Genomic DNA, 12,500 nt, shown 5'->3' on the forward strand with positions numbered 1-12,500 from the left:
CTTGTATCCCGTCTCCCGATGGATGGATAGGCCTCTGGCGTAAGCACTAACTTTCGATCAGCCCCAAAACTAAGCGATTTCGGTTTTATCGGTTCACATCTTAGAGGGGGCTCCCAAACTTCCCTCATCCCTTCCACTAACCGCCAATCATTTGCAAATTGCGCGCGACGAGAACGCTTAGAAGGGAAAACCCCGGGCGGAAAAAACCCCGGGATCCAGAAACAGGGGAAAAAAGGTTTTCCATTAAACGCAGCTTATTACGCGGACGCGACCCTTTGGTTTGGTCCGCACACGCTGGTTTCGGTGGGGGTTAGGGGAAGAAACATGAGAGATAGATCTTACTTACCAATTAGCAGATTAATTCCCTCCGTCAGATCCTTGTCGTAAAGGGTGACCAGCTTCTTGCCGTCGGCGACGAGCGGCGTGATGTCGAGCAGGACGCCCTCGGTGATGTCGCAGTTTTCGTGCCCGAGCCGGGTTACTTGGTAAACGGTCGCGGTCGAGTGATGGGCACTGATTTTAATTAAAAAAGCGGTAGAAAGAAGAGAAGAAAAAAACCCGGTCCGTAGTCCGAGTGAGTGAGTGAGTCGTAGGACGGTAGGACGGTAGGTTGTATCGAAGGGAGGAAAGCCACGAAAACCCCTTAAAAGCTCCCGGCCCACCCCGCTCGTGGTGCCGGAAATGGTCGGTGGAAAGATGATGATTTATTTCGTGTGCCGGGTGTAATGGAAAATGGAAAATGGCGGGCGGGCGGGCGATCGCGAGATACCGAGATACACCCTTTGGCCTGCCCATGGAACGGGCCATGGGCATGTGAAAATGAGCGGAACCGGTACGCCTTAATCTCGACTTCGACGACTATCGCATGAAAAATGAATCCCGGAGTAAACGGTGGCCAGCGTGGGAAAATGAGAATTTTCCAAAAGGCCCAAAGGCACCATCAACAGCCAAGAGGCAAGTGAGGACGAAGCACAACTACATTCATCACGTCCTGGCTGCTGCTGCCGGTGCTGTGAAAAGTGATTACGCCGCTTCGACCGGCCACGCCACGCGGGGGGTGACATTCACTTCCGCGTTGCCCGGTTTTTTGGGTGAAGTTCTTCTTCCTTTTTTCCCTTCTGCTAAAGTCTGCTGAAATCTTATCCACAACGAACCACGTGGCCGTGACCGGACGCGTCACGGAAGAAACATGATTGCGTGGCACAATCCCGACCCGATGTCCAGAATTCGGGTGACGAAAGGCGGGAAGTGAGTTCGCACCTCACCTTCAAGCGGATGGCAGCAGAATGGGAGTTAATAATGTAATCAAAATAATGTGCAGAATCAGTGGAACTGTCTCACTGGCGGCGTCAAGTAAGGCGTTTCGCTAAATCTGGATTCGGCTAGGATCGAGGCTCTTGAGCGCCGTGTTATGAGACGGAGACGATGGCTTACGGTACGGTGGCAATAAGTCCGAATCGAGGGCTGAATGTAGTATTCGCGGCGCGAGGAATGGCTGACGCGGCTGTCATTATTTAAGGGGATATGGATTTACTAATATCGATTTGATGTAGATTAAACTGGACCTGCATCTTTGTGAATAGGTTCTGTAAAAGTGAATAAAATGAATTTAAATGTTTGAAAAGTACTCAGAATTGCTTGAAGTTACCATTAATTCTTTTTAGAAACACATTTAATGCTCAATTATTATTTGGAACTTCTGTTCTTGCACAGTTTATGCTTTCCAGTTGTTAGATATCCAAGAAGAGTGAATATCGATAGTCTTTGGTTGATGATTTGAAAAAGTGTTTCCAGAAAAGCTATACAACAGTTGTTGAAGCTCTTACAATGGGTTCTGCAATAACCATAAAAACTAAGGCGAAAAGGTCTGATTCTCGTTTTATTCTGCGAACCTTCAGAAAAGTAAACTAACATCGCCATCACAGTTTATGTTAGAGCTCGCTTTTGAATTTTGGAAGTCTTTTCGATGAAACACATAAATTTGATTAGTTACTATTCAATACCACTTGCACCATTCAGAATTAACAAATAAATACATAATGTGGCTAAAGACTAGACTTTAAGGGAGGGCTGAGGTATTTTATTTAAATAATCACGCAATATATTTTAGGTGAAATCGTTGAAAAAGTGGTCCTTTTCAACTTCAAACAGCTTCCAAATAATAAAAAATTGGAAAATCAACAAAAACTCGACGGAGTTACCTGGATAAACTAATAATGTAACAAACAAACAAAATGATTAGTATATTTTAGAAGATGCATCAGAAAGCATCGATAGGCACTATAAAAAGCACATTTTGGCAGATACGTTTTTTATTCCTCAAATTACGTCTTTCCCAAAGTACGACCAATTGTTCTTCAAAAGTTGTAATTGGCATTTACAAAAAAATGATGGTGTATCATTTTCTATAAAACAATCTCCAAAATGAGCCTTTTTTCCCCGAAGTCACCTTAGCTCTCCCTTAAAAATTCTGCGCGTTGGTCAGCAATACATTTAATTGCTGAAACTATACTAGTTGCACGTTTCACAGACATGCTCGTCACAGAACGTTGTTCGGTTCAAGTATTACTAATCTAGATCGCCTTAGCATTGAGAAATATTATCCTTGCAAGTATCCTTCGACACTTTACTAGATTACTAGAGCAACCGAAAAGGAAAGGGAGAGAAGGGTAGATATTAATGTCCAATGACGCTCTTCCGTTGCACTCGAGAAAGACTTAAGTTTATGACGCGGTGAGGGCAGCGCCAGATATTAATAAGCTTCTCTAAAAGAGCAAAATAATCGCGCGCACGAGTGCCACAAATCATCTACAACGCTCGGGTACACTGGATGATGGAAGGGGAGGGATTAGGGACCGCAAAACTCTTACCCTTCGGAGGATTTGTTGTAGTTGGACGGGATCAAATGCTGGTCGTCAATTTCCACTATGAGTACATCACCGGACTGGATGTCGGCGGTGCCCTCCCACGAGATGGTCGTCGGTGTGCAGCTGGAACCGGCCGAGCAGTCTTCTGGCGTCTGTGAAAGTGCAGCAAGAGAAGAGAGACAGTTAGAGCTAGCTAGCCTAGCCTAGCCTAGAATAAAGTAAGACTTATTTGCGTCGCTGGTCTGCTCTCAGCAAAAACCATCCCCATCGTCGGCGTCTTCATCTGTTTGGCAGAGGCAAGCAATTTATCTACGGAAATATGTCAAACTCCCGGCGGTTGATAGTGCCACGCAGAAGTACGTCACTATCCTGCTTGCACGCTGGTAGTAGATGCTGATGCAGGTTTGATTCAGTTTCACCGAGAAACTATAACCACGGAAGAAAAGGGCCACTCAGGAGAAACGCGAAATATGAAAACAAATTGTTTTGCATTTATATACGTTACGGTGTGGGGCGGTGGTGGTGGTGGTGGTGGTGGGGAGTATATCTGCATTCTTGCGTCCACCGTTGCGAGCGAAAACCATCGTACACCACGAATTGTCAAATGCAACGCGGATGGAATAGCGTAAAGGGTGGGAGAGTTTCATCAGCGTGCATCGCATAGTTGGCTTTGGAATTTATAACACAAGTTTTGATGTGCATTATTGTTTGGAAAATAAAATGGATTAGTGAGAAAGTATTTTGAAAACAATTCAACACATAATGCTTTTGTGCTTTCGCGTTACTAGACAAAGCTTTTAGGTGCCTCCTACTCGAAACAGTTTTTCGGAGACTTTTGTCAAATTGTAGATGGTGCGAAACCGATCAAAAATTGCAAAAGAAGTAGTTTTTAAGCCATTTTCATATCGAAGGCGGTTTTCAAAACGTCACAGATGGCGTTTTTTATCGCAAAAGCTCAAATTCGACGAAAAATCGCATCATATCATTGCCAAAACCTTATCCAAACATGAACAAAAATTTAATCTGCATTCAAAAGCAATGATGGCCGTGATTGAAACACATTCATGTCAAAACAAATTGCAAAATCAAATTGCAACGTTTGTGTTTGCTTGCGTAGGTTCCTGCAGTTGGTTTAGAAATTGCTGCTATCTGTATTTTTCAACAGATACGATTTAAAAAAAAACGCCAAAAACAAAAGCTTCTTCCAAAGCTTCTGGGAAATGCTGCAATTCTTCCGTGTAAATACTTCCATAGATTTCGATGTAACACAAACACAGTTTTTGTTTTACAACACGATGTAACACAAACACAGTCAAAATACAGGAGTTTTGACAGATCCACGAGTTTTCATGTAAAAAAAAAAAACGTCTCTGGTGTATTTCTTCGGTTCTGGTGAAAGTGGTTTTAATCATGGAAATCAAAATAACGAATTTCCTGAAATTTGATAAACCCAACCGGTGACTAGGATCCTTTCAAACCCAAAAAAGTCTACATTGGCGCACTTTGGATTGCTTGGATGCTAACAGTTTGCTCCGCCCCCCAGCAACAGGCAGCAACATTGTCGGCAGCTAAGCACCGCACCGCACCGGTACGATGCTTCCGAAAACCGGATTCGACGATTGACATTGACGCCTGGTAAACATCATCCGATACAACCATTTTCCACCCCACCGACCGCCGACATACGGGCCCGACCTCCCGAGGGCTGAAAGCAATCGGCCGTAAATCAGTATCTGATCGGTATCTCGCGAAACGGCAGCGGCAATTGTGTGCCGCTTGATTGGGCACCAGTTTCGAAATTCCTTCAATTCCGCGCAGCCTTCCAACCCGAACCCGAACCCTTTTTCGTCGGCATGTGGGCATCCTTGTCGGGCAAATCGGGAGCGAGTTATGCCCCGGAGGAATGTCTCCCTTTCCCTCTCCTCGGCCCCGGGGGGTTGCATTATCAATTGTACTTGTGGGGTGCGAATCCTGAAAGCGAATCCTTTCAAAGACACCGCGACAAAACAATACACCAAGGGGGCCATGATGGGCGGGCGTCATGGCGATGATGTGCGCTGATTGTGCGCTGATTCCAAGAAGGTACAATATGATACCTTTCGCAAGCTATTAAGCCATCATCTGCCTTCTGTTCGGATTGGGGTTGGTGTTTGGGTGTGAAATAGAAACCGCCGCCCGAAGAAGCTGAATAGCTGTCACGTAACGGGTAAGGGAACCTTTTTGGTGGAGATCCATCATCACCAGTGCTACACGGACACGGACTTAATGGATCCAAGGTGGCGCCGCGAGCTCGAGTTCGATCGCGTGGCGTCCAACTACGTGACGTCATTTTTTATACCGACATTTTTTTTATTTTCATTAAAAAAAAACCAAGCAATCGCGCTTTTATCCTGCCGCAGATGATGCGCACACAAGCGAGGGGGGTTAACGAATCATAAAAAATCATGCAAAAACATGCTCGAAACACTCGTTATGTTGTTATGTTGTACAACCGAGCACCACGATGACAACACAGCGGGGAACCACCCACAAAACCGGGGAGGGGGAGAGCAATCAGTAGCGCTCGAGGTTGCAATATGGCTTCAGTCGTGTTTGGTGTTTTGAGTGTACCGTGGAGTGAGGAAGGAAGAGAGAAGCGTTAGCAGCGGATACATTAACGTATCACGTGGGTGATAAATAATGATAGCCGGCCATTGCGAGATCCATCCGATGGCCGAACCATCAACCATTGCTTGCTGCTGGCTCATGCATATGCGATATCATTAAGCACCACCGGCGGCGCGGTGTCGATTGGTGCGCGCGGCACATAATTCTTGTCCGCAACTGCACAAGGTTGCTGCACCGAGCGGCCGATTATTCCCGGCCGATGACCGGTGGAGGCGCCGGCGGTGGTGCATATGTTGAAAAGGAAGGGAGGGGAGACGGAAAGGGGGTCGGGTCGGGAGGTGGAAATGGATAAATTGGAGGATTTGGAAGCGATAAATTAACGGAGTACAGATTTGCATACAAATTGAAATATTATCACTCGCGTAAACTTTCCTCACTGACTGAGAGAGAGAGAGAGAGAGAGACAGAGAGAGCGAAAGAGAGAGAGTGCAACGAGAGTGTTGGCAGGGATTCATTCTGCAAGCGCGCTTGTGTGTGTGTGTGTGACTGTTGAAGTACCGCCGACTATCAGGATTCCGGATTCCCGAACCGTAGATTGCTCGTCGTCGTCGTCGTTTATGAGTGTGATGCTCATAAATCCGTTTGGCCGCTCAGATGGCTGTCATTAAGTCAATGATGATGAATGGACTGGACTCCCTGCCTCTCCTTCTACTTCGGTATTAGCCTCAAACCTCTCTCTCTCTCTCTCTGTCTGTGGGTTTTGCGAAATCTGCGCGGAATGCCAATCAAAAGGACGCCCATCGCTCGAGTAGCAGCGATTTCATGGCCATGGGGATGTGCTCGCACCAGAGGGGGTAGCGAATGTCATAATTACCAACATCAAACACTCTCGTAAAATGCGACACAAGAGACGAGCGGGGAGAGGACAGCAAAAAGGAGCACGAACCGAGCGGAGAAACTAAAATAAATCATCCGCCAGAGCCATCGGCTGCAAAAGGGACACTACGAGGCTGGCTTAGGGAGAAAGGATGCCACACTCTGGACTAGCGTAGATCCCGGAGAGAAAGCTTTAGCGTAAAAGTTACGCGTCTTTGCGCAGATCAAACGCTGCTCGTAAACATTGCAACGTTTTCCCACAGCTTTTGGGTGAGGCCCCGTTTCAGTGCCTCCTCCAGTGAGGCCAACTATCTCAAAAGGGAGGTGGCGGAAAGAACTTGGAAGAAGAACTTGAGCTTATGCTCACTTTAATTTATTCCAACAAGCAGCAGCAGCAGCATCAAGTCCATCTCGTCGTTGCCGTCAGTGGAGCGGAATGGAATTGAAAAAGTTGTTGAGGTCGTCGGTCTTGATGGGATGGGCCAGTGATGGGATGGGATGCACTCGATGCGAACGGAACGAACGGTTGCATTTGGTGCACTGGACCAACAAAAAAAAAAGAGAAAAAGAAAAAGAAAAATACCAATTCCATCGACCGAATCCGGGAGTGGAAAGTTCTCCGGAAGCACTACTACTACTACTACTACCACTTCCGTCCACAAGATGGATGGTCCACGGTTTCGGATCGATCGGACTCTAGGAATAGTGTCTGTCTGTGTGTGTGTGTGTACTTCCAGAAGCATAAGCACGCAGGATACGCTGCTATGTCGCAGATAAGCAGCCTGAGCAAGGGGCCGGAAGGATATTCAAATTTTATTATTCTTTTCCTCCCGTTCCTGTACGAAATCGCACGCAAATCCGTAACCGGGGTTGGTTTTGATCGAGTGGTGGACACTTTTGGATTGGGCGGTTCAGTTACTTAGCAACAGCATCACAAGTATCAATTAGCCATTGGAAATTGGAATGGAATGAAAGCAAACAGAAGGAACAGAAGGAAATTGAGAGCACTTTCCCCCCAAAGGATCTTTACTTCGTTGGAGTTTCCTTTTCGGAGAAGTTCTTGTCTCCCTTCGGTAGCGCACTATTGCGCAACAGTTCCTCTTGCAGCAGTGTGCGTCCCTGCGAAGGATAGTGTGCTTGCTTGGATGGTTGGTTGGCTGGTTGTAGGAGCCGCCATCTTATACTCTTTCGCTCGACCGCACCGCATCGCAACCGACGGAACCGACAGCATTCAGGAAAGCACTGCAGAATGTAATTAGCATTCCAGCGCGACATACCGTGCAACCTCCAGCACCGTGCCATCGCTGGATCGCCACATTATTTATGCTACGGAGCAGCAGCATCGTCATCGTGCTCCGGTCTGGACCACAAGATCGCGTAAGCACTGCGAGTGCCTTGGCGACGACAATCCCAACCCCGTAAATTGCGGGATGAAATATAGGGAAAACTTTACATAACACATTGGCGTGGCCCTCCTGCCGGTCCGGACCGGTCATAAAACGTGCGTTGCGCGCGCTCGCTCGCAGCATAAACCACGAAACACTTCGGCGGCGGCGAGTACTTTGCTTTCGCGTATTAATTAATTTATTAGTTAGTCATTTTTCGGGCCACGCACTTCGGGGAGCACTTCGAAGAGCGGCGGTCGCGTTACGCACCATTTGCGGCGCCGCGTTAGTTGGTGTGAATTGGTGCGAAACAATAGGGTTTTCGGTGAGCGTGCGGTACAAGATTATGAATCCTTCCTCCTTCCGTACACTCGCTGCCCACGGTGCAGCATAAAAATGGCGCATTATAAAACGAGTGAGCGAGCGGAAGATGAAGGAGTGATTAATAAGAAGCAACTTTCAGCCGCTTCGCGACCACAAACGAGGATGAAGCGGGGTGGAGCGGCAACAGTGCCGTTGCATTAATTGAATTCCCGTTCCCGGGCAATCCCGGGCCGGTGAACTGAAGTGGTTATGGTTGACCTGACCCCCCGGCTGGCTCGTCGGTTGGTTGGTTGGTTGGCCAAGGCAGAAGCAGAATTGTATCCAGTCATCGGTCGTGCCTCGCGTACGCCTCAAGTGCTTCGAAAGAGCCGCAAGCGTGCTCCATCGCTTCAGGAATTTTGAATTTTGAATTGCACGGATCATCGACTTTTGGCTTTTCATGGAGCGCAGCAGCACCACACCATGGAGTGAGCGACCGACCAACCGCCAAGCATTAAAAGCAATGATGCGGTGGTTTCGACGACGGAATTTGTTCGTATTCGTCCGTGCGGGAATTATGATGAAAGGCAAATTGAAGGGCAATACCGTGGTTTTTGGGCGCTGGTTGTCGGTTCGCTTGAGTTGAGCGAACTGAACATTCTTCGCTCGGTCCGCGCGCGAGATTTGAAGCATAAGAACGAGCATATATTCGTCTTTTTTCCTTTCCGCTTTCGAATGCTGCGTTCTATTCTTAACCTTGTGGTTGGTTGTGTGGCATTGTTTGTGGGGAGAACAATGCCGCCAGAACACAAAAAGGAAGATGGCGGCGCCATTACCATCCCCCCTCAATCTAACGAGAAATCATTTATCATGACGATGAGCAGGGGGACGGTGAGATGGGTGTCCAAAATCGAAAAAAGAAGAACAACAGCCATCCCCCGTGACAGTGACAGTGCTGCTGCTGCTGTGTGTGTGTGTGTTTAGGTGATTTACTTGACTTTCTGCTACCCCCCCCCCCCCTCCGCTTACTGGAGTGTCGCCTTTGCCCGGACCGGAAATGTTTATCCGTTGGGCCGCTCAAGCGCACAACCACTGCCGGAAGCCACCGTCGTACGCTGCATGCATGCAAGCTACATTTCCGGTGGGCTGATGGTGCTCCCAAACCCTCCGAGGAGGGGGGATCCGGAATAGCAAAATATTCCTTCTGTCATCACGCACTGTGGGCGCGCACCAAGGCGTGAGGCTGCTCTACACTGTTTTTCATAATGATAACAACCCTTGTTATTTAGAACTGAGACTAAGGTTACTTATTCATTCATTTAGCTTCCTTTTTTGTAAACTCCTGGTCGAAGTAACACAGTCTATATTATAAAGTACACAATATAAGAAAGCCTCGTACAAGATTCTAATTAGAGAAAAAAAATAATTAAATTAATTTAAAAAAATTAACAAATAATAATAATAATTCTGCTACTACTTCTCATTTTTTCATCAGCTGTTATCGGAATTTTTAAAATGTGATAAAAATCTTGGGCTTTCAGCCGAACAACAAAAACTCTGCTGCTTCTTAAATATTGCATCACTGAGGCTTTTAAATACAACTCTATATCATTCTGCAGCAATCATCATAGTAGGCAGTGCTTCTTCTGTTATTATTTATTACCAGAAAGATTGATTTTGGATTAGTGTTTGGTATTTGTATCAGGATTTCTCGTAGACAGACACACCTTATGCATAGCTAATGGAATTTTTTAACGTCTGTATGAAGCCAATAGGGTTCGATATGGAGAACTTATTAAAAAAATGTAAAGCTTCCTCCTTCCTTAGTGATGCTATTATTTTGAAACAACCGTTATGGTATAATATGTTGTTTTTCGACAAATCGCTGAATGCATATTATTTCTGTAGAAAACTAAAGGTATCTTCGTCTACGACAAACAGCTTCGGCGTGGCTACCATTATGAAAAGAGCAGTGCAGATGGTACTGAATTGGATGTGATGTTCTATGCCCCGAGTGTTTCGAAGAACAATATTGGAAATTCATTTCTTATGTCAAAGTACGTTTAACACTCGTTTTCTCTTTTCACCGCAAACGCGTTTTTCGTTGGCCCATAGTGCGGTTGATGGTTTGTTACCGTGAAGGAAGTGACAAGGTAAGTGGAGAGCGAGAGAGAACTCGTAGCATAAAACGGTGTATTCCGGTGCTGCCGTTGACAACAACCTGCTGCTGAAGCTGACTGGCTGGCTGGATAAGGAACCGTTGGTGGTGGTTTATCATGGTACATCATTGCCACGCTCTGTCTTCGCAGCACGTGTACGTCAGGTGGGATAAGGTCGGCTGGCTCGTTTGTGGGAGGGAGAGGAAGAGAAGGTGGCCTCGTTGTCATTCATCCGTGTGCCCTTTTCCGGTAGAGCAGCGGAACAAGGTCTCACCACCACCACCACCACCTGCTTAAGCGTCCCCATTGTTTGGCTGCTCTTGTGTTTGTAACGCGAGCGAGCGAATGTTCTCTGTGCACGCTAGACTGTTGCTAGGCATTCGACGACGAGAATGCGAAACGAAAGGAGAAAAAGGTGCAGAAGTAAGTCAGATCGCGGGTTGCTTATCAAGTCGCGTCCCGACGCCATGGTGTGACAATCCTCGTCTACAAGTGCAATGGAACAATGGTGTCGATGGAAGACGATAGACGAGCGAAATCGCGTGTGTTATTTCATATTTTGCATTCGAACAATAAAGCGAAATAAAGCGGATAAGCAATGGTGTCGCGTTGGAATTGCTACAGTACCTCACTTTGGCAGTACCCGGAATGGCAGAAAATTGGATCCTACGCGAGCAACAAAAGCTATGGAATGTCGAACCACACCCACTCGCCAGGTGAAACCATGTGGTAGTGGGTACACAAAATGGCCGCTAACAGTAGCGTACGGATCGACCTCCTCAAAAAAAAAAAAAAACACCGAAGTAAAACTCTGATAAAAGCACATAATCCAGGACACGGTTTTACGTTTCCGGGAAAGCTTCAAAGGATGAACTCTCTCACACACACACACACATGCTCACTCATTGGTGCTGTGTAGCTAGAGGAGATGGAAAAATGTCCATAAAAAGTGAATCCCAACCAACCGAGACCCCTATCGGGATAGTGGCACTGTATTTGTTCGGGATTTCGAAAATTAATTCAATTAGCTCTCGTGGCGCACATCACCTTCATCACTCCTTCCGCTTCAGCAACCGCATTTGAAGTGGAATGAAATATCGGTGCTATAGCTGGTGCGACGAATAAGACCTTCGGTCCGGCACCAAACATGGTACATTGCTTGCCCGTAATGAAGTACCGGGAAGCTGTTCAAAAATTGCGGCTGCGAGTGGGACATGTACACTCTGACGATAGCCTACGGAAAAGGGGTTTAAGGTTATCCGTTTTCGTACCATTGATACTGATTGAGAGATGCAGGAATGGTTCGAGAACCGTCGCTTGGATGCGCAAATAGGATTTTATGGTTTCGTTCAAGTTCATCTAATTTTATAGCACGTGTTGAGGAATGACAGCAATATGTTGATGCCGTATATGTGCTTCTCGATTCCTAATCTTTGCGACGCATTGGCATACTTCAGTTTGTGATTGATTCATAGGCTTATGATTACCTAGAAAGGACACAACCATCATTATGGGTACGCAGGCTGATTGAGTAGTTCATACAAGCTCTTGGATTCAATAAATTCCTACAAATATTGCCTGCATGAGTGCCATCGGTAGATGGTGTTCGCAGTCGCCGGAATAGATCGTTCAACATGTCTGTTGTGTAGTCCTGTAGATTGTGGCCCCCTAATAATCATGTTTCTTGGTATGTTGGATGCAAATCATGGTATCATGTTCCAGTAAGTGTGTAATACCATGAGAAGAGAGCAGAATATTCAACCATACTTGTGCTCCTAACGATTTCACAGAAAGCAGCTTTTACTCGAAAAGCTTACTCGAGTTCATAATCATCCCTCATGGTTAATGAGGGTTTCACATAAACTTTGCGAAATGATGATATTGTTGGGTGTATGCATTCATTCGCAGAATTTTATAGCAGTTGATATGGAAATCAGAATTGTGCATCAGAAAACGATGTGTCTATACTGATTTCAAAGCCATGAGCCATTGTTGTGAGGGTTGATCAGAGCTTAAGGGGGGGCTTTGGTTTTGGTGGTCAAAAAAAGGCTTCTTTTTGACGATTTATTGTGCAGAAACCATTCAACTTAAGTTTTTCAAGTGAATGTCATTTTAAACTACAACTTTACAAGAATATTTGGTTCTATTTTGGGGAAGATTTGATCAAAACTACGTTCATGGCATTCAATCTAGAAAGGCAAGTTAGCAAAAATGTACTTTTTGCGGTGCCAATCGTGAACATGTTCAAATGAATATTATTTTGTTAGAATATAAGTTTATCCAAGTAGTCCTGGCGAGTTTTT

General features: G+C 46.0%; 1 protein-coding gene across 1 annotated transcript in view; it reads right to left on the minus strand.

Moving 5' to 3' along the window:
* LOC125959917 (mucin-17-like) overlaps window positions 1-12,500 on the minus strand; it is a 77,777-nt gene that overhangs the window by 40,894 nt on the left and 24,383 nt on the right. Inside the window, exons 4-5 of the mRNA XM_049692939.1 lie at window positions 2,871-3,019; window positions 347-513 (exon numbers count right to left, since the gene is read on the minus strand). Coding sequence (XP_049548896.1) covers window positions 347-513; window positions 2,871-3,019 — 316 coding nt within the window. The remainder of the gene's footprint in view (window positions 1-346; window positions 514-2,870; window positions 3,020-12,500) is intronic.

The sequence above is a fragment of the Anopheles darlingi genome, chromosome 2 (genome assembly GCF_943734745.1).
Source record: "Anopheles darlingi chromosome 2, idAnoDarlMG_H_01, whole genome shotgun sequence".
Classification (NCBI taxonomy): Eukaryota; Metazoa; Arthropoda; class Insecta; order Diptera; family Culicidae; genus Anopheles; species Anopheles darlingi.